The sequence below is a fragment of the Scatophagus argus genome, chromosome 16 (assembly GCF_020382885.2).
Source record: "Scatophagus argus isolate fScaArg1 chromosome 16, fScaArg1.pri, whole genome shotgun sequence".
In the NCBI taxonomy this organism is placed as follows: domain Eukaryota; kingdom Metazoa; phylum Chordata; class Actinopteri; family Scatophagidae; genus Scatophagus; species Scatophagus argus.
This window is the reverse complement of record NC_058508.1, coordinates 11,408,952-11,430,919: the sequence shown is the minus strand read 5'-3', so window position 1 is coordinate 11,430,919 and position 21,968 is coordinate 11,408,952. Positions and strand designations below refer to the sequence as shown.

The 21,968-nt window shown below is 40.4% G+C and overlaps 3 protein-coding genes across 6 annotated transcripts in view; all 3 read left to right on the top strand.

Annotated features, from left to right (window-relative positions):
* The window catches only part of LOC124073041 (cytoplasmic phosphatidylinositol transfer protein 1-like), a 42,219-nt gene that overhangs the window by 10,639 nt on the left and 9,612 nt on the right, over positions 1-21,968 (top strand). Inside the window, exons 2-3 of one of the 2 annotated variants that reach the window (XM_046414936.1) lie at positions 18,383-18,531; positions 21,548-21,636. In XM_046414936.1, the coding sequence (XP_046270892.1) occupies positions 18,383-18,531; positions 21,548-21,636 (238 nt within the window). Of the gene's footprint in view, positions 1-18,382; positions 18,532-18,642; positions 21,446-21,547; positions 21,637-21,968 lie in introns of those variants that run through there. The other variant, XM_046414937.1, reaches the window with a different exon arrangement.
* Positions 4,236-5,833, top strand: LOC124073042 (H-2 class II histocompatibility antigen, A-D alpha chain-like). Of its 2 annotated transcripts, none has more exons than XM_046414938.1 (4): positions 4,236-4,401; positions 4,506-4,748; positions 4,886-5,167; positions 5,298-5,829. In XM_046414938.1, the coding sequence occupies exons 1-4, from the start codon at positions 4,263-4,265 to the stop codon at positions 5,432-5,434; spliced, it is 801 nt and encodes a 266-aa protein (XP_046270894.1). In that variant the 5' UTR covers positions 4,236-4,262; the 3' UTR covers positions 5,435-5,829. The 2 variants fall into 2 exon arrangements, with proteins under 2 accessions (XP_046270894.1, XP_046270895.1); XM_046414939.1 differs by having other exon boundaries at positions 4,378-4,405; positions 5,298-5,833.
* LOC124073043 (rano class II histocompatibility antigen, A beta chain-like) lies at positions 6,251-8,198 on the top strand. 2 transcript variants are annotated; one of them, XM_046414942.1, is made up of 5 exons: positions 6,251-6,380; positions 6,470-6,731; positions 7,205-7,488; positions 7,577-7,711; positions 7,808-8,198. In XM_046414942.1, the coding sequence occupies exons 1-5, from the start codon at positions 6,329-6,331 to the stop codon at positions 7,855-7,857; spliced, it is 783 nt and encodes a 260-aa protein (XP_046270898.1). In that variant the 5' UTR covers positions 6,251-6,328; the 3' UTR covers positions 7,858-8,198. The 2 variants fall into 2 exon arrangements, with proteins under 2 accessions (XP_046270898.1, XP_046270897.1); XM_046414941.1 differs by having other exon boundaries at positions 6,255-6,380; positions 6,470-6,739; positions 7,210-7,488; positions 7,808-8,188.

Genomic DNA, 21,968 nt, shown 5'->3' with positions numbered 1-21,968 from the left:
ATTCAGATACATTCACTCCCTACCCCACTGACATAAAGATGCAGTTACAGTAACATGTAATGTCACGTCTCTCTCTATATGTGCCATTAACCTTGTCAGCATATCAAAGAGCTGCTTCACTGTAAATCGGTCCTGTGTAAATGATGAAGCATTCAAAGTAGATACATCATATTAGAAGTTTAATGTATTGAGCATCACTTATAACAATGACGCACAATGACTTACATTTATTTCCCGGAGGCTTAACTACCCCCTAACCATAACAATAAACATTACTTGCCTAATCCCAACCCCAACCCCAACCTAACCTTAAATCGAGTCTTCATCCTAATATCTAATCACTTATGCTATGAGGAGTTATATTTTGTCCCCATAAGTGCAGCAGCAGTGAGAGTCCTCACAATGTGATTGTGTAAACAGATTTTTTTTTTGTCCCCACAACTACAGGAATATGCATCCACACACACACACACACACAAATAGTCCATACCCATCTAAAGTCTGTGGGTGTATGCACAGATACACCATGTGCATACTAGAATAACGAAAGTGTTCCTGGTTGCTATAGGAACATCAGTGGCTCGCGACTGATTAGAAATCTCTTTGATGATGAAGTGGTCTTCTGTGTGTGTGTGTGTGTGTGTGTGTGTGTGTGTGTGTGTGTGTGTGATCTGAACCCCCCTGACCCACACATCCATTTGGCTTTCCTGAGACACACCAGAGAAAGAGAGTTTGCTGAAGGCCACAGAATTAATTACAAGAATTTCCATCTCACATTAAGGTGTGTATTCATAATGTGTTATACACCTTTAATGATTTTAACGTGTTTTGAAAGTTGGGAAAATCTGGTGAACAGCTGTTGAAAATAGGGCGGTAAGTATGCAGAGAAAGTTTCAGCACAGCACTGAAACCTCATCCAACACAACTGTGTGTATTTTACATGTGTCTATCATCACTGCTGTGTTTGTGAACCAGGACAAAGAGAAAGCATAAAGTTTAAAGGCAACCCATGTGGTTATCTCTATAAACTAGCAGAGAGTACAGATTGGGAAGTTGCTTGACCAAACTCTGGTGTGACAAATTTTTAAACCATCAACCCTAAAGAAATGGAAAATCCTCTCATCTTGTGGTACATGGGAGTATGGGTCCAAAGACACCAACACAGAATTGCTTTAAACCTGAATTTTTATTTATTTTTTTTCTTATGGCTGTCACAGGGCGACTGCTCTTCATGTCACATGTTCATGTCACATGTTACCACATGATTTTCTTCTTTTAAATTATGGTCCCATTTAGAATAAAATAGACCATAAAATATGATATGTTTGAGTGTGTGACTACTGTGTCATTTAGACGTGGTATTAGGACAGATACAGTATTTTCTGCATGTATGTTTGTTCCTGCCTGGTTTCTCTGACTCAGTGTTCCTGAGCAGGCAGTTAGTGCCATGGGTGCAGGTGGTCAGCAGCATGGTTCCTCTTCTCTCTCTCTCTCTCTTTTTGTCTCTGGCGTCTGTTGTTGCATTTGTCAGCAGACTTTCTAGTCTCCAAATTGCTTTTTAATTGCAGTGATGTGACTCTACCAGGAACTGTTTTATTGTTATATTTTTTCCCCATCTCTAAGTGGCCTTTGCCTCAGTGTTCTTATGTGACTGTATGTTTTTTGTGTTTTTTTTTTGTTAGACAAAAATAACAAAATAACAGTGACCTTGTCTGTACTTGTAAGCTTAGATTACCATGTCCAGTTGTTTAGATTCTCACACAAATGTACATGTTGCCTTATGCCAGCTTTGGAGCAATTTTTACTGACATACTGTTCTTGGGCAGAACACCCCAACACCCTGTGCTTACCTCATTGCTGCCAGTGTGTGAGTGTGTGCAGGGATGGATGAATAATCTGCAAAAACCTTTGGCTAAAGGTGCTATAATAATGTATCCATTTACTTACTCTATTACTATTTATGTGTGACAGCTACAGTTGGCACAGAGGTCAAGGACACTGCTTTCAATGTAAAATAGTATTGGCTGACCCTGTGGTGATGGCCTCTGTGGGTGAGTGCGGTTGTTTTTTTTTTTTTTTTGGTTTTTTGGGTGTGTGTGTGTGTGTGTGTGTGTTTGAGAAGATGCTGTAAAATTTAATGCAGCTGTTGTGGTGTAAGCTACTACGGTACATGTCTGTAAAGTCGGTTTAGGTATGTTGTCATTTCTGGTATCTAAGGTATCTGAGCCCTGAGTTTAGTATAACATGAAGGGTTTTTTTTTTTTTTTTTTCAAGGAGATCACTACCAATATATGTGGAGTCTCTACCTTTGTTTTATAACTGCATCACTGGATACAGAGCGTGTGGCAGGCTGTAGATGGCCACAAAAGTAACTGTGATGAACATGGGGATGAATGATAGAAATGAAGGTCAGCGTAACTCAGAACTGCAGTCAGTGAAGTCGACAAAACCACTTTTGAACCAGACGATGGTACAACCTCTTCTACTGCTATCCACTGTGAGTACAACCTTCTTTTGCTCAGGTTTCACCTGAGTAAAAAAGGCAGATGCATTCTTTCATTTTGTTTACATATCCATGAACCTGTGCGTCATTTACCTCTACATTCTTTTGTAACTGTTTTTGCACACTCTTTGCTTTTTGCACTCCTCTTCTGTCCTTGTGAGCTGCCACAACAGGTGAATTTCCCCACTGCGGGATCAATAAAGTTCATCTTATCTTATTTCTGAGTATTTTGTGAAGATATGAATGCTGCATACTGGAGCGACTTCATTCCTCCAGTTACTGACTGGCAGGAAAGAAGAGAGAGTTTTTGTATTTTGTTCAAAACTAATGCATTTCTCTCATTTCATTTCTCAGATGAAGATTATGTACAAGTCACAGCATGTTGTACATTCAAGAGTGCAGGTTTTGAAGGTATAGAGTATATCATTGAAATTATTTTAACAAGAAAATAATGATGCAGTACAACAGCACAAGAGGCAACTGGGAAGGATACACACATTAAGCAATTAAACTCACAAAAGATTTGAACAGTGATCCTCAAGGTGTGCAAAACAGATCATTTGAAAAGGAATGCTTTCATTTTCACATCCATATTAACCCTGTTGAAGCCTTAACCATTGTTTTACATCATAAAAAGTGATTTCTAACAGTTTTTGAGGGCACATACAAATCTCTGTCAGAAGGTCTTGTCACCATCCTTGAAAGTTTGATCCATGGACTAAAAAATGGCTCTCACTGTCATGTACAACTGATCCTAAAGAGAATATTCTCATGAACCTTTGCGGAAGTAATCGTACAAACAAACACATGCACATTACACCATGTGTCCCGCATCATGGGCGGCATGGTGTGATGTACATGGTAGTGTGGTGGTTAGCACTGTCACCTCACAGCAGGGGGGATCCTGATTTGAATCCTGGTCTGGGCCCTTCTGCGCAGAGTTTGCATGTTCTCCTTGTACCTGCACATTAGGTTAACTGGCTACTCGACATTGCCCCTAGGTGTGAGCGTGAATGAATGTCTGTCTTTTCTATTTTTTTTTTAAATTGGGTTATTATAATGGGTGGGTATGGCAGACAGAGTGAGGGCTCCTTCATCAGAGCACCTCTAACTGTTGACGGCAAATTGAGCTTCTGGTTTACAATCTACCAGCTGATGCATTTTGGTGGGTAAATGAGGAAACTGAATCGCTTTTAAAACAGCTCTTTCACTTCCATGAGAGTGGATCACCTGAATTTGCTATGCAGCCAACGTCATCTGTGGGATTCTTTGTTGTCAGGACAGCGAAAGATTTGAGAGACTTGCAAACTGAATTGTGTCTTGCTGGGGCTTGCCCACCAAAAACACTTCCCAAACAGGTTTTTGTCCAGTGGGTTATTCACTGACAGACGACTCTTTTCTTTCTTTTTAGTCTTAATGCCCTAAGTTAATATAATGTGTAAACGCTGCCATCGTTGTTTTGCTTTTCTGGTTGACATCATTATGGTTTCTGGTATTATAACCACTGATAATATTTTCTGAATTATTGTGCAAGTGGAGCCGCACATTTGTAATTACAAACATTTGCGGATGATTGATGTTTTACTTTTCAAAAATAAAAATAAAAAATGATATGATCTTGATGGGTGCTTCACCTTTCTGAAGGAGGAAGTTGCTCTGATTTATTATCCTGCCAAACTGCTATGAGGATATCAAGAAAGGTCAAAGTATGAGGAAGAAACCAAAGAAAAAATCTGTCATGTTTATGTGATTTTTGGGTATGAGGAAAAGCCACCGACGAGAAGTCGCGTCTTTCACTCCTAGAACACGAGAGCTTAACTTAAATACATACAGATTGCAGGACATGTACATCAAAATTATACTTCTTTTCTCAGCAGCAGTTTGCATCTATGCACAAAGTAAGTACGGCTATTTCCCTGTTACTATTCCTTTTGCATCTATGTCTTTTCAATAAACAAACAGTTGTTACTGATTTGATGTATGGATCGTTACACTCTCTTAGAAAGCTTCGAACTTTGTCACACCTATGGCTGCTTTGAGTCAACCGATACTCAGCTCTGTATGACACTGGATGAAGATGAAGTCTACTATGCAGACTTTAAAAAAGGGCTCCTCGTTTGGGACAGCAGACTCCCTTTAAGTTTCCATGTTTCCTGGGCTTACAAATATGCAGTATATTACCGAGACATATGCAAAGATGTTTTTCGGACGTGGAAACAAGACAAGTCAATAGAAAAGACTACAGGTAAGTGATACTCAACATGCTGATTTTATGTTAGACCTTTAACAAAGCTACTGAATTTATTTAGCAAAGTTTTTTTTTTTCTACAAAACTGTAGAAATTTGAATATATGCTAATTTATGTGTTAATTGAACCCTCAGAGGCACCAGAAATCATGGTCTACCCCAGAGATGAAGTGATAAATGAAGAAGAGAATACTCTTATATGCTTCATCAACCATTTCTTCCCTCCTACCATCAACATAACATGGACGAAGAATGATATAGAGGTAGCGGTGGAAGATCCTTTCATAAAATGCCTACCCAATTCTGATGGGACATTTTATGTTTTGTCCACCCTGAACTTTGTCCCAAACAAAGGAGATATCTATGGGTGCACTGTGAAACACGAGTCACTGGAGATACCTCGAACCAAGTTTTGGGGTGAGAACGGATAAGCTTAATGTTCTGAGGGATTTTAATATTCTCCTGATCGATGCAGCAGTCAGTCATCACTTCAAGATTTATGTTTTTAACTTCATATTAAAAACTAATTTTCTCCTGTCTTCCACAGAGGTTGACACAGATGAGGTTAATGTAAGCCCAGCTGTCTTTTGTGGACTTGGCCTGAGTCTTGGACTTCTTGGAGTTGTTGCAGGAATATTCTTTTTTGTGAAAGGTCACCAAAATGAGAGCAACCTAGCGGTCTAGTGCTTCAGACCACATACAGCACTGTGATCACAGACGTGTGGTAGTGATCTGATGTTATTTAGTCAGTAGATCTGAATAACATCAGGTCATGTCTGAACACCTATCTACACCATATCCTTCTCAGGCACACATACTACACATACTACACACATGCTGCTTGTGAAAAGCTTGTCTTATCCTATAAATATTGCCTGTCTTCTGCAACTACTCAGCCCCTCAAAGTCCCTGATTTGTTTCATATTATTCTCCATTTGCTGATTTGAGTCATTGAATTTTGACTGTAGAAGTGTATAACCTGTATTATGTTGTAATAGCCACCCTAAAAATGAAGATTTACAAACTCTCTGAGTTCTCAAAGGGGTCAGAGTTTGCTGCAAGAGTGAAAATAAAAGCACATTAAAGTAATCTTCACTGTTACTGTGTCCTGCTTATTGTAGATTTATAAATATGAATCCATCGTGCCAGAAACAAAGTCCCCCTTAAAAGAGTTCCCTTTGCTGATTTCCAGGTCAAAGTCAAACAATAGTTTGTGTACAGGGTGCTGAATACTTATTGATATATTGTTTGTAGCCACTCATTTCTTCCTTTGTCTATTGTGATGTTGGCGTGTTTGTTAATTCTTTGTTCGATCACAGCTGAAAGATCCTTCAAACAATGAGCTGCCAACTTCTTCTTGTTAAAATGTGAATCAAACATGTCAATATTAGCGCTAATCAGGAATAATAATGATCAGTGTCACTCTAATTATTGCAACTGGCAAAGGGGATTTTGCCTGAGTCAAAGGGGTGGATGCGTTCTGTCATTTTGTTGACATATCTGTGAATCTGTGCGCTATTTCCGAGTGCTGCACACTGGAGTGACTTCATTCCTCCAGCTACCGACTCGTGGAAAAACATGTACTTTTATAATTTTCTTTTTTGTATGGCTTTCTTTCTTTTCAGTCCAGGTAAGTTACTTTATTACTTGATTGCATCAAGTTTTAGTATATTGTTAGTATTTTGCTTGACGTTAATACATTTCTCTCCTTTCATACAGTTTTCTCAGATGAAGATTATGTACAAGTCACAGCATGTTGTACATTCAAGGGTGTGAGTTTTAAAGATGTAGAGTATATCCTTACTGATCATTATAACAAGAAAACAATGATGCGGTACAACAGCACAAGAGGCAACTGGACAGGATACACACCTTATGCAATTCAGCTCGCAAAACATCGTAACAGCGATCCCTACGATGCACTACAGAGAGTATTTGAAAAGAAAACGCTGTGTAGAGACAACATAGACTTACTTCAACACATAAGAGGTAAGAAGATTCTTAGTATTAAAGTCAATTGTGCTAAATGTTTTGTGGGGTGCTGCAGACATGCACATAGACCTTTCTAAGCTTGAAAAGCGCAGGTGGAATAAATGACATTAACGATGGCTGCATGTTTGCTTGGCTGACTTGGCTTTCTGGGACACTAAATGAAACTGTGTCGCCATTTAATGTTATTGTTTGTACTTGTATGTTTCCTGCATCAACATGTCAGCCTGTTTCTGTTGAGAATTTGAGTATTTCGACACTCAGTAGTTAACATTGCTACCACTGACCTCTATTGTACCACAGTACAGCTGATTCAGAAAACTGTAATAATTTACAACATATTCATCCATAATGCATTCCAGTATGTGTGATAAAAAAAATGTGCTCTCCAGAAGCCCCAGAAGGTGAACTGATGTTCTGAGTAAATATTATAAATGTTACAATATATAAAACTTAATTTGCTTTTTCAGATAATCTCACAGCTGCACCCACTGTTACGCTTAATTCAGTGAAGCACCCGTCCATGCTTGTGTGCAGTGCCTATAACTTCTATCCAAAACAAATCCGAGTGACGTGGTTGAGGAACAGCCAGGAAGTGACCTCACATGTCACTTTTTCTGAGGTGATGTCTGATGGGGATTGGTACTACCAGATTCATTCCTATCTGGAGCACACCCCGGCTTCAGGAGAGAAAATTACCTGCATGGTTGAACACTTGGCCCTCTCTAAACCACTGCTTCAGGTTTGGGGTGAGTGTTCCACTGTGATTCATTTTGTATGCAGGACAAGAACACGGGAGGATGTGTAAATATAAACATCTTTTTCCCACACTTTTAGACCCCTCTCTTCCTGCATCAGAACGGGTTAAAATTGTTGTGGGACTGTGTGGTCTGATGCTCGGTTTGGTCATTGCAAGCTCTGGATTCATCTACTACAAGAAAAAATGTGCTGCACACTTTACTCTCTACCAAGGTGAGGATGTTGTCATTTCAAAATATTTTCATTGTCAAAACAATGAATTTTATTTCAGTGTTTGCTGATTTGCCACTGTGATCCTCTTTTCAACAGGTAGAGAGTCGATTCCAGTGGAACATCTGCACGCAGCTGAAGTAACTTAGCAGTCTGATAAAAAAAAGTCAGCATTGTTGGCAAAAATTATAGTGGACACTTTCAGTTCTGTGTCTCAGGTTTTAGTGCAGTCATTCTCATTACTGTCACCTGAGATGGTCGGAAAGCACACATATATGTATAAATAACTGAATAACATGCAATAAGTGTACAGGCTGGGATGGTGGCTTTATTTCAGCTGTCAGTGTGGTGGTGATGCCTGCCAGTCATTGAAGTCAGAATGTAGCAGCATTAATGTATGTCAGCTTTGTCAACTGTATGAAAATGAAATGTATTAAAATAAATGAAATTTGTGTATTTAACATGTTCAGTTTGCCTGCTTTCCCCAGTGGTGAACATATGAACAATGCTGGTTCAGCCAGTCCAGTTCACAGGCAATCAGTATCAAGTTTAGTTAACAGAGTCAGAGTTTGCTGCAGGACACGCAAGGATGTAACTATGAGTGAAAATAAAGGCAAATTACAGTAATCTTCATTCTTATTCTGGTTGCTATAATTATTGTAGATTTGTGAACATGAATCAATCATGCCAGTAACAAAGTTCCTCTTAAATGAGTTCCCTTTATTGTTTTCCAGGTCAATGTCAGACAGTAGTTTGGCAGTAGTAGCTGGACGTTTATTTAGTCTCTAACTACATATATGTCAGCAATTTTATTGTAAATACAATTAGTTTTAGTTCAGTATTTGTTCATTTACCACTGTGATTCAAAGAAATATTCTTATGCTCACTCTAACAGGAAGAGAGTTGGTTCCTTTTGAACATCCGCCTGCAGCTGGAGCAACTTAGTAGTGTGATCAAACACCAGCATTGTTGGCACTGAAAGTGGTTTCAGTTTAGTTAGTTTAGTTTAGATAATGACCAAGCTTTGGGATGAGAACAAAGACGCTTATCATGAGCAATGACTAAACTGATTCCACAATGCACTGGTTTGACTAAAATGCACACTTGTGCTAAATGCAGTTTTGCAAATTCTTATGACTGCATTTCTGCTACAGCTGCATATTATAGTTTTCTTATCTGGATTAGCTTTTTGATACTGTGGTTGTGAGCTTTACAACAGTAAAACAGCAACAAAGTGTTGTTCTGTTGCTGTCAATTAAAGCTGTATTCCTGTTTGCATCTGCTTTCAAAATTATCAAATTTACCTTTGAAGACAAAAAATGGTGAAAGAGTTACTTATGAACAGTATAATGAACATGTTAACTATATGTGACCCTCACAAGGGATTGGCTATGACATTGTGGAGAAGGTTCTCTGGAAACAAGTGTTTAATAACATAGAGTACATTACCATCTTTGTCTAAGTAGATTCAAATGAAACAATACAGTGAGGATTTTGGATCATGTTATTTAACTGTGTAATCGCGTATTCTGTTTTACTCGTTTTATCATTTAGACTCTTAAATCTGCCCAAGTCATCCTTTGAAAAACGGCAGAAGTGTCCTCTGATTATTTTTAACAGCCATTGCTGTTAAAAATGATGGCAGATGTGAGATGTGGGGTTTCTGCCTTTCCCTAGGACGCCTTAAACTCTCTAAAATCCATTCCAGAAAATCTGATAATCTGAATTTTAGGCCTTGAAATATCCTTAAGATCATTATAACACATTCTATAAATTGTATTATAAATTGGACATAGGAACCAGACTATAAAGCAAACTGTGAGGCCTGGTTAGAAACATCCAGCTTGTTGTGATTTTTTTGAGGGGGCTAATGCGATGTCTTCCATCAAAAAATAACTACTTATAGAAGTAATTAGTTAACTTTTATTCCTTCAGGAAATTGCAAGTTCTTAAGGCTCATAAACAGCTCATTTAGTGCTTGGTTGAAGTCTGTTGAAAATAATGAATTTTACTACACCATGCAAGAAAATGCTCAAATTGGGAACTTTGGGTGGAAAAGCATTAGACCTGCATGGGAAGTCAGAAAAACATCAAACCACCTTAAAAAGCCCCCAGCAAATCACATCAGGAGCACCATGAAAGAATAAATTCTTTTTCAAGTAGTTCTGGGATTTTCTTCATATTCTTCGTACTGTTTTTGCCAGTGTGGATATGGGTTTTAATTTGTATTCATAATTACTTTAAAAGAATTTGAATTTTAAATTTAACTCAAACCTGAAGAAACCCCAATAATGCACCAGAGGAACCAAAGACATTTCCTGATCTTATCAGACTTATCAAATTATTGTCACGCCAGCCAAACATGCTATTCTTTTTCCAGTTCCTTCTTCGTCTGTGTCGAGTATTGCCTTGTCCTTTCCCATCAGCACTGGGGCTGCACAGCTTTGGTTACAGGCTCCGCTGAGGCAGAGAAAATATGAAATGGTTGGAAGGAAGCAGAAGTAGAGGTTGATATTGTATGCAAGACCAAACCAAGATAACATTTGTGGTCAGTGCTTGTCTTTCTCTTTCTTTCTCCCTTTGCTCTGCTTTCCGTGCTCACTTTTCCTCATCCCTGTCGGTCTCAGCAGGGCTGTAAGAAATACACTGTGCTCTCTCTATGTATGTATAATAAATGAGATGGGTTTTCCCAGAGCGACCAGAAATTCAAGTTGTACCAAAACACTCCGGAGTAGAACAGAAGGGACAAAAGGCTTATGTAACGTGGAGGGTGGCTTGTTTATCCACCAAATGAATAAGGCTTGTGAAAACTTCACCTGGTTCTTGCTCAGAAAGTAGAAAAAAGTACAGATAAAGAATTGACTGAAAATATTATGTGTGTGAGAATATTAACCACTGCCCGTAGAGTCAATGATTCCTAAGTTTCAGGGGATTTTTTTGTGTGATCCCACACGTTTATTATGTTTGTGACACAAATGACGTCAATCAGAATCAGCACTGCTGCTTATGTATCACACTGTAGCATCCACCTGTGGGCTTTTGCTTTCTTCTTTGTTCTTAACAGTTGCGGTTGATTGATCTTTCACTGTTCCTGCTTTGCAAAGAGTCTGGATAGCAAAGTAAAGTCCATATTTACATTTGTTGTCAAATAAATTGCTCTTGCTCGACACATGACATGTTTCCTGTGTCATAGTCACCTGAACATCACAAACAGTTCCGCACTCAAACTGCACCAGAAGGCTTTGATAAAATTGATTTTATCCACAAATTCACTTCACCATTTTGGCAGTGAACCAAAGTTCTTTAGCAGCATGTAACATTCACTCACAACTCATTCAACTTTTAACTTCCATTTATTTATGCCTGCTTGGGTCTCTGTGACTGCTCTAATGTCAAAGATGCGTGAAGGGGATAGTGACACAGGGTGTCAGGAGTTAAATATCACATGCCGAAAAGCACTGGTCTTTGATTACACAAGTTTAAAGAAAATAAAAATACAAGTCAGGTGTTTAACATGTTCATCATCTTAGACGCGTTAGCATGCACAATTTGCTAATTAGACACAGCTGAGGCTGACAGGAATGTCATTATTTTGCTGATATTTCATCACAAACCAAAGACCTGATGATTGCACTATACAAAAAGTCAGTGGACCACCTATTGTAGTTTATCCTCAGGGGAACTTGATTGTGTGGATCTAATTTAATGTCGACCTACCCAGTGATTGTGATATTTCACTTTAAACCATTAATGTCTACCACTTGTTGGCTTGAGAGCAAAAGTCAGAACCATTAGAATACATTGTCTGAGAACCATAAAGGTCCGTACAAACTTTTGTGCTTGTCTACCTTGTAGATGTTACAATATTTCACAAAAAAGCAGGAAATGTCACCCTAATGCTCACTAAAGGCACCCTGAATCAATGAGAAATTGCATTGCAATCAATCCAACAATTGCTGAGATATTTCAGTCTGCTCTAAAGTAGTGGTCTGACAGATGGACTACCTGACAGCTAAACTGCCATCCATACAGCCCTGCCATTGAAAATCATAGAAGTCTTCCTTCCTTTTACACTTTTTACAATTTAGATGATTTAGATGACACATGAATGTATGAACATGCACTTACAGCAGGAGGAAGGAGAAAAAAGGACACACGTGTAAAAGCATACACATAGATCCAGTAGTATTTTATTGTCTTGTTATGCTGGCATTTGTCTGCCTGCCTAGTCAAGGCCTAAGGTGTTAGAGATATTATTGTAAAGTTTCAAGTAGAGTTTGGGTTTTGGTGAAAGAGGTGCAAGACTCTGAGACATAATGATGTTCTCAAACCTGGATCATAAGTACACAAGGCAAAGACAGAGATGGGGAGGAAACCAGAAAAATACAGGAAGACGGAGTGCGTAACGCAGAATAAAATGATGTCAGCAAAGACAAAGCTAAAGAAGAAAAGTGATAAGGATCATATGCAGTGAATGGGAAGAACAACAGAGGTAGTGGGGAGGGCAAAAGAGAGACAGCTGCTCTTAATGAGATCCTCTTATGCAATGGCTCAACATCTCTTCTCTACCTTCCACTCTGACACACTGCCTCAGTCCGACCACCCCCCCCCCTCCCCCCTTGTTCTCAACTGTATACATGTGTGCATATGGGCGCATGGCTGCTTGCCAAGCAGGGAGTAGATGATGATGATCATGCATAGTGGAGTGATCCGTACTGAGTGATCTTGAAGTTACGTAATCTTTGGTTCAGTGACCTCGGACACTGCAGAGATGTGGGATGAGCAGAGATGGGTGGAGAGGGAAGCATGCCAGGGGTTTGCTCTCCCCCCACCTGCAGTGAATTAATAAGTTATGCCCCTTCACACATCTTTGACATAGTTTATGTAAGCTTTTTTTCTCCATTAAAGTGGCTTTAAGAGGACCTCTCATCAGGGCTGGTGTCATTTCCACTTGAAAGAGTAATGGTCAAACTTAACATTTTATGCAAGTGAATTTCAGTCAGTGATGTTCAATGAACAAAACACATTAAATTATATTCACCTCCATTGTACTGAGGTGTAGAAATCTTATTTCAAAACCTTGTTAAACAAAACCATATCTGCACAGATTTCTAATACTTTTGCTGTGCATATGATAAGTAATTGATGTACAGTATGTCAGGAAACCTTTCACCTGTCAAGCTCCATTGACATTTGCTATAGCATATTTCTCTTCAGTGAGTCTAGAAAATAACCTTCGGTTAAGGTTGAGGGAGCAAGACAGACACAGACACGTTTGAAAACGCATACTCTGAGCCTCTGGGGTAGAACGTGAACCTCCTGTTCTTTCTGAAGGAAAGGCACTGAGCCCTAGGTTATCTGCCTTTCAAACCTGTCAGGCTCCATTGCTCTTGGCTGCTGGACTGTCTGACTGAGGCCATTAAATTAGGAAAGGCAATTGTACAACATTGTACCACAACATTGTTGTGGTACAACATTCTGCTCTGCCTTGATGCTTGTGCTGAGCTACCACAACACATAGCTTCCCACTGAGCTGGCTGCCATTCTTGGCATCCTTTTTGACCGATTCTGATATGCCGCGCAAATCTATCAAGCCATTACAGGGAGGCCACGCTCGCCATCACATTTTGCTGAATCAGCATGAATGGAACGTTTGCAGTCGGTCACAGCCTCTGCACTCACTCTCAACAGCATTTCTGCTGAAACAGCGGTGCATGGTGTGTGTGTGTGTGTATGTGTGAGTGCTTTGCTTCAGTCGCATTGAAAAGTTGTAGTCTGAAGGAATTTTTGCGTGAGCTTAGAAATACTGTTAGAAAGAGCTCTGTTTAGACATGTATTCAGGAGGCTTAGGATATTGATTTCACTGTCGTCATTGTGTGTGTGCGCGCCTCACTCTCTGACAGACTGAACGGTGTGTTCTCTTGGAAACTGAAAATATAAAACTCGGCGTCCAAAAGACATCAACGCAATCAGACCATCAGTGAGATTATGTTACATGTCTTCATTTTACATGATTTGATCCTGCCTTTCAGTGTGAGCTACTGTAGATAGCTCTAAATGAGATGAGATTAATACATTTTTTTTTCTCTAAGGTTCTGTTTCTTATCACTTCATAGTGAAACTGGGACCACAGGCGTGTCCTGATGTGTTGCTACTCTGCAATGATGGTGTGATGGTTGGCACTATTGCTATACAGCAAGAGGGTTCTGGGTTGAAGTCTGGGTTTGGGCCCTTCTGAGTGGAGTTTGCATGTTCTCCCCGTGTCTGCGTGGGTTTTCTCCGGGTACTGCGGCTTGCTCCCACAATCCCAAAACCGTGGGTTGATTGATTAGGTTGATTGACCGCTCTACATTGCCCCTAGGTGTGAGCATGAGTGTTTATCTGTCTATCTTTGTGTCAGCCCTGTGATTGACGGGTGACCCGTCCAGGGTGTACCCCGTCTGGGAATGACTCCAGCCTCCTCGCAACCATGCGTGGTGTGGTTAAAGCGGTATAGAAAATGGATGGATGATTTACTCTTTTTAAGATCTGCCATATCTGATACACAAACAGCTCTATTTCACTCTTTTTCTGACTGGCTCTACTCTCTCTTTCACACACACACACACACACACACACACACACACCCCCAGCAATGTCAACACAATTAGACTTTCCTCGTCCCTTTATGGTCCGTGTGTGGGGACTCCCAGAACACTGACTCGGCTCTGCCTTTGAGCACAATGTAATTTAGGGCGGCGTATGAGCTTGTGCACCCCTGTGCCAGTCACCAGACCTCTTGGTTGTAATTTTAATTGAGTTCTGTGATCTGAATGTTTGATATTTAGCAGTTCTGTGTTTACCATGACGCTGGCTGGTTTCATCTGTGTCTGTGGGATGAAGAAGTAAATGGAGGGTGCTCTCTCACATGGCCTGAAGGCACAGCGCAGTGTGGCTGCATGTGTTTTCTTTTTTTATTTTGTTGCTTCATGGGCTAGACAGTCTGCTGTGTACCAGACATCACCATCCACACTTTATGTTAAGGTGATGATGGTAACTCATCATGTACCAATACGTAACAAGATTTAAATAGTCAGTTTTGAGCTCACATGCTGAATGGGTTTAAAGATTGATTTGATGCTGCAGTGTTATTCATTCCAAGTACTGAATGTATTTGCGGTCCAAGTTTTGGAATATGTTTACAAGCATATGGTTTGATAAACTAGGCTCCATCTTTGCCAGTGTATATGAGTGTCCCTGTTTACATTAGGGAAATTTTCACTTGGCCACTGTTTGTGTCCATATGCTGGGTGAGAGGCTGGGTGTTTATATCTGCGTGCGCCCTCTGATGTTAAAATAAATCATCTGCCCATATGGTGCATGAGACGAAACGATATGGAGGGATTTCATCATAACAAAGTACGGTACAAGAAATAACTCTTTTTTACACATACTGTATGGCCAGCACCGGGTGCTAACAGTACACACAATGCCTCATATCACTACTGAGCAGTGGAACACATCTCATATAAATAATTACAGAATGACTGCCAAATGAACTAAGGCAATAATTGGAATAATAATGTGATATTTTATTGATCCCCTTTGTGTGAGTACAATCTGCCTACACTGCCTAAGATCTGTCCCACCCCCACCCCGCTCATTCAAACACTCACAGCCCCAAAATGGACATCAAAACGCAGGAGCTGTTTATCTGAAAAGGAGCACAGTCATTTAGAATACAGAGCGCTCACAGCACTAATTACCCTGTCTGTGTTTGAATTTTAATTACATGTTAGAATTGTGCCCAGTTTGTTGTCTTCTGTGTGTGCGTGTGTGTGTGTGTGCTCTGTCAGGATTCTTATCTTACACTCACAATAACACACTCCTTGGCTGCAGTGCAATGACCACAGCTCCCCACCCCCTGCTGTTCTGTTAGAACAGCGAGCCAGAAAAGTAGAAAGAGACGTGCAGAGTCTGATCACAGCATAGACTCAGTTCTTTCAACTTAAAATTGAGTTTTATGTTTCATATATGCATATTAATCCATGGTGACTCAGTTGCATAATGGAAATCACCATGTTACTTGAATGCACTGTAGCTTTTTGTCTTTGTTGTTGAAATCAGTCAATTTCTGAAGATCAAGGTGTTGGAGACTACATTAACATGGAAGCTGGGGTTTGCTGCCATTACACTGATGAACTGATATTGTTTCATTTGTATTGCCATTTTGGGAAATATTTGCTTTGTGCAAGCAAGTGAATGATGAACCCTGCTTCTCTGGGCTATGCTGCACTCACTTTGATACATTCATGTGGCTTTTTTTATACTTGTCTGTGGTAAGTTTATGTTTGTACGCTTCAGATGTCACTCCTTCTGTGAGCCTCTATGACCGACGGTTACCCATAACTTCTTAATCTTGAAGTTTTCAAACTATTCGTCTTATATATCAAACAGAGATGTTTCACAACTAGAGACCGAAAGGAAGGAAGTAGAAGGACCAACATCAAAATGTGATCTTCATCTTTTTTTTACTTGGGTTAACTCGCCCTGCCGGTCTCCTTGTTCATTGTCGTCTTTTGGCTCTCAAACCACTGCAATAACTGGCACTTAGAGTAGCTCCATGTGTAATGATACTCTGTCATTAGTCATTTTCAAGTTATCTGCTGACAAGGACAAAACTGCACCTGAGCTTGTGATGCAGCATCTGTTCTCCTTGCCGTCAGCTCTGAATCCTCCGCAGTGGCTCTGCTGCCTTTAGACAGAAAGAGAGATAATAAGAGATTATTCATGGCCACTCAAACCTGAGCAAAGGTTTTCTAAAGACAGCAAATGAAAACAATGTCTCTCATTCATCAGCCGCCGCTCTCAGGTAGACCGCAGGCAGGAGTACAATGGCAGGTAGGAAGAACATTACAACAGCTGCCGTGTTTACACAATATGTCTGAACTCTGAATGAGCCAGGGGAGAGAAAAACAAGAAAGATGGTACTTAATGTTAATACATTAACGTTGCCGGTCATCAGTGTGATCAGAGTGGCACTCAGGGGTCCTCTCGAGTGGGGTGCTCTGCCTTGATGCTTTTCACCCAGGAGGGAGATTGATGTATGCTGTCTCTTGTCTTTGTTTTTGGCACAACAGGAATCTCACTAAATGCAATTATTGATCAACCTCCTTCTTCTGTCCTGATCTCCCCCACTCTCTGTCCCTTTAGCCCTAATGACACAGCATAGACTCACAGCATGTGTTAAACATTCAGCAGTTAATATTGTAATCCTATAGATCCTTTCACGGCGTGGACAACATTATGTAAACTCATTACAATAATTTCTAATAGTTTAATAATATATCTGGTTCCTCAGAAGCTAAATGTTCCACTGTGTTCACTGGCTAGTCGCTAACTTTGTCCGTCTGCTATTTGGTACTGGGCAGATATAGCATAAAGCCAGTTTTAAAGCTTTTTTTGCTACAGAAAAAAACCTGATTGTTGCCTTTGAAAATAACACCAGTGAAACTGAACTGACACTGTAAAGTCGAGGGCTGTAAAGTGGAAACACAGAGTTAATTGACGCTGAAACTTCTTCATAGAGCGGAGAGGAACTGCAGAGTTGTGTGATTATTCGTATGTCTGTGGTGTTTTGGTGTGTGACTAAATACAGGTTCCTCTTTTATTATGTCTGGCCTGTGACTCTGTCATTGCTGTGGAAAAATTATTCCAGACTCCAGCAGCTGTTCAGTCAAAAACTCACTGCCAGTTGACATTCCAGCTGGGGATACTCTGTCTCAGCCCCCTGCTTTTCTGACATGGTTGACAGATGGAAAAATTTGACATTGTGATATAAAAACTTACACCTTGAGCTTTTTTACTGGTACCTACTGGATCTGTTCCCACCCACCATCTACTACACTATCACATTCCTCTTCTCTCCATTCCTTGCTTTTTGTGGCTGGATGTGGAGTCACGAGTCAAGATCCCGGGCAGCCCTTGTCCTTTTTTCCATTAGCTTAACACGGCTATCCTTGGTTGGAGGTCTCTGTGTGTGTGTGTGTGTGTGTGTGAGTCCAACATGAACCCTTGGCATTCCTGCAGTCACCATCAGGGTCAGATCGATTTCCCCCAGCTCGGAAATAGGCCTTACAAGCAGTCGGAAATCTCCGTCCTGGAGCACTCTCACTCCTGCGCTTCTTGTTTCCAAATGTATTGAAAATAGTTTCCGTGTGACGCTCCAGTCAAGCCTGTCAGGGCGACCGAAAGTGACAATGTCATGGAGCCAAATGGGTCAGTCAGTGATGAGTGAAAGATGTGGGTGTTGACTGATGTGTCACAGGGCAGGGTCACCCAACTGGCTACTGCTGCTGTTGTGCCACTCGGTCCTGACCTGATTTGTAAATATGCTGCACTTCCTAATCCTGCAGCTTTCTTTCAGTATGGCAACTGTCCCTATAGGTGTCAGAGCAATGCAGTGAGAGTGGTATTTTCCCATCTACATTTATTTTTATGGCTGCTATAAATGTATACTGATGAGTCAATCACTGGACTTCAAACAAGACATACTGTTTCCAATCAGAGTGGCCTCACCAGAAATGCACTGTCCAGTTGTTTGCATGTTTTTACCTTAGTTGTCTCTCTAAATTTAATAAAACTGTCGAACTGATTGTTCTTTGTTTGTTTGTCTCCTGCCTGTCTGTCTTTCAGTACCGGATTGGACAGCTGTATATGATCAGCAAGCACAGTCACGAACAGAGCGAGCGTGGGGAGGGGGTGGAGGTGGTCCAGAATGAGCCGTTTGAGGACCCCGAGCACGGTTCAGGCCAGTTCACTGAGAAACGAATTTACCTCAACAAGTGAGTGCGCCTTGCTCTTTCCATGTAAGATGTGTTCAGTTTAAGTACACAGATCACTTACAGTGTGTGTGAATGTGTGTTGTATATACTACTCCAGCGATCTCCAGAAAAATGTCAAACGCCACATATTCTTTTGAAGAATTTCAGTTCTTCTAATATTTCATCTTCATCAGTGTGTCACAAGTCACAACTCATTAGGCTGATTAAGCCTTCGAAAGAGATTTGACAAAGAAAAGATGATGTGACATTTTTCATTGCATAGCTGTCACCTACACTCATCATTGTTGCAGCCTTTGGTGTTAAGACAAATATTATCCATTGGTTAAGATGTCTAACGATGTGTTCATGTCATCATCTGTATCCTGTCTTGTTAAACTAAATAACCGGGTATATGTAGTCACATAAAGGACACGACTCAACTTATGCAGATTTCAGATTCATAAGGCTTTGCACGCTGCACTAAGCATTGTTGTCATGTTCCAGGGATGAGAAAGAAAAATATGAAGTCGCCTTCATTCATGAGCCACTTTGTGCAGTCTGGAGTGTGATCCCCTCATCGTCACATTTCCGCAACATTTTTTCTCCTCACTGCAGACACTCCCACCTTTAATTGAGGACAGTGATGAGGTGAAACCAGGTGAAAGCTTGGTTCGGTTGTAGACAAACAGATAAATAGAAATGATGAGTTGGAGAAGAATTTTAACTTTAAAGAGCAGCCTGCAGCTTAACATCACTGATGCTTTGTCAGACATTATACATCCAGTTTGTTACTGCACGATTTTTGGTGACACTGTCAGATGTGTACATTCAATTACTGTTCAATTATTATTCAACTGTTAGTGGTGGTGTTGAACTGGACTGCACTGTGAGAAACACCTCTCAGTATAACGCAGTCTAAAACAACAACACCACTAACTATGACCTGATTGAAAAAAAACTTTTAACACCTCTAGGAACAATAAAAACAAAAACTGAACATTATAATAAAATAAGAAGAATAAACTGAATAAATAAATTGACTTTAAGATAGAACTGTCATATTAGATTGCATTAGGCTGTATAAGTGTACCAAATAAAAGTGGACACTGAGAGTAATAGGAGTGTACTGTATATAAACAACATCTGCAGACTTTATAGTCATACAGACCTCATATTTTTCACTGGTTCTCTTGTTCCTGGACAGAATTTGTCGTGCATTCATCAGTGCATGGCTTTCTTCTACAGCATTAATTCAGTTAGCTCAACGCCAGTCATATACTGGGCCTGTCAGGGCCAATCAATGGATTCAATAAATCCACACTTGGCAGGAGCACAAATCCATCAATTTAGCCAACTCTTATCAAAATAACGTAATTTGAAACTATTGATTTCCCATAGATCAGACCACAGGTTCAGCTCCAGCACTTATGGATTCAGTGCTGTGCTGTTGATATGGAAGTGGACCGAGTTGGAACGCGTGGGTATTTAGGATCTAAATCAACATTTCACAGTTTAGTCCTGCAGGGCTTAATGAATTCAATAACTCAGACATCCCATTTTAACTAATTCAACTCATTGTGTTGTTTCCTGAACCACAGAACTATCGCATTGTGTGACAGAAAACTGACATCAAACAGTAGTGTCAAGGCTATGATGCATACACGGACAACAGCACAAGAAACAAGAACAGGAGGCAGGGATTTTCTTTACTGGTAGCTTAACTACAGGAGATATTTCAACAAAGTGATAAATCAGAAGACATTATGACATGAAATTGGTCTTTAAATCTATTTGGACATTTTAGGTGCTAACTGATTGTTTTGTTATAAGTGGGAGGAGTTTTTGTGCGAGCAAGGTAGGAAGAATTCAGATGAAGGACCCAAATGCAGACAACTGAAACGGATCTGGTGCAGTTCAGGACATGACTAAAGTAAGACAATAAGACAGAGACAAACAGTGAGGCAGATGGGTAGGGAGGATGAGGTTCTGTGGTCAGAAGTGACAAGCAAGTGGGCCTTTGGGGAAATGTGAAGTGTCATTGACAAACTCAGAAGAGAGGAAGGTTTAGTGCAATTATATATGTATATATGTGTGTGTGTGTGTGTGTGAGAGAGAGAGACAGTGAGAATGAGAGTGTGTGGGCAGAGAGAGATGAGGTCAGTGTAAGTGATGGATAATTTGAGCAGTCACTGTCGGACATCGTGCTTGCCTCTCTCCACCCACAAACCACCTGTTACTGTGTTATAGCTGCAGTCTGTGTGCGAATGTGTGTGTGAGTGTGGCTCTCATTTAGGGCAGTGTGAGGACATGTCACCAGTCTGCTGTGTGTGGACAACCCCCCTGGCAGTCCACTGGAGAGAGCCCAGAGGGAACAGTCCATCTCAGGTCCCAGTGGTCCATCCACACTCTCAGTATAATCTCCACATTCAGTTACAGCTGCTAGACAAAGAGTAAAATGGAAAGAGAGTGATGATGTGGGTGGTACAATAATCAACGCCTGATTTAAAAGAGAATTATCCTGGAAATTTGGTACAATTTAATGACAGCTTTTTGTCCAATTATGGTGCTATTTGTCCTGCTTGTGAATTTACGCATTTCTCAGATCTGTGGCTTGGCAATTTTCCCTCCTGCTAACCAAGATTTGGCCCCTGTTGTTCCCCTTCCTCAGTAATCATTTGCATTTTGATAAGATGCTCGGCCACTTTGCTGCACCTGTAGCATTTAGAATCTCTTTGTGCTGAGTAGTAATAGCTACTTCTCTATACTTTCTGCCCTCCCTTCCTTCCCTGCATCTGTCACGGTGTAAGCTCTGGTGAAACCCCAAGGTGGAGAGTGTAATCAACTGCCCCATGGGTCACCATGGCTGCCTTGCATGTCCTCCATTATGGCTCTACACTGCTGGATGCGTCTCATTGCCTCGTCTAGGAGGAGAAGAGTGTGTTCATTTTAAGAGGGAACTACTCTGACTGTATAGCACACAAACTATTTGTCTCAGCAGTTCTCTAACTTTTTCTTCTTCCTCTTTCTTCTTCTTCAGCAAGCTGCCCAGTTGGGCCAGAGCAGTGGTCCCTAAAATTTTCTATATCACAGAGAAGGCTTGGAACTACTACCCGTACACTATCACAGGTAATGCTTTAATTACCCATATTTGTGCTTTTATCTAAAATACACCCTGAAAAGGTATACTCATTCTCTTATAATTTTTAAGGAGGGCTGGAGAGACAGATGTCAAGAGGGATAGTGGAAGTGACAGGGTTTAACTACATAATAAAAAGCAAAGTGTAAGGCTAAACATGAACACATCTTTAAAAGACCTGCATGATGTGCTTTTACATTGTAGTTTGTGTCTGAAATGGAACATGTTTTGTCAGTGTCAAGATTTGTTCGATGTGTTGCATAAGCTGTGACTGAACCTGTTATCTGCAGCTCTTCTTATGTTATTGTGGCACATTGAGTAC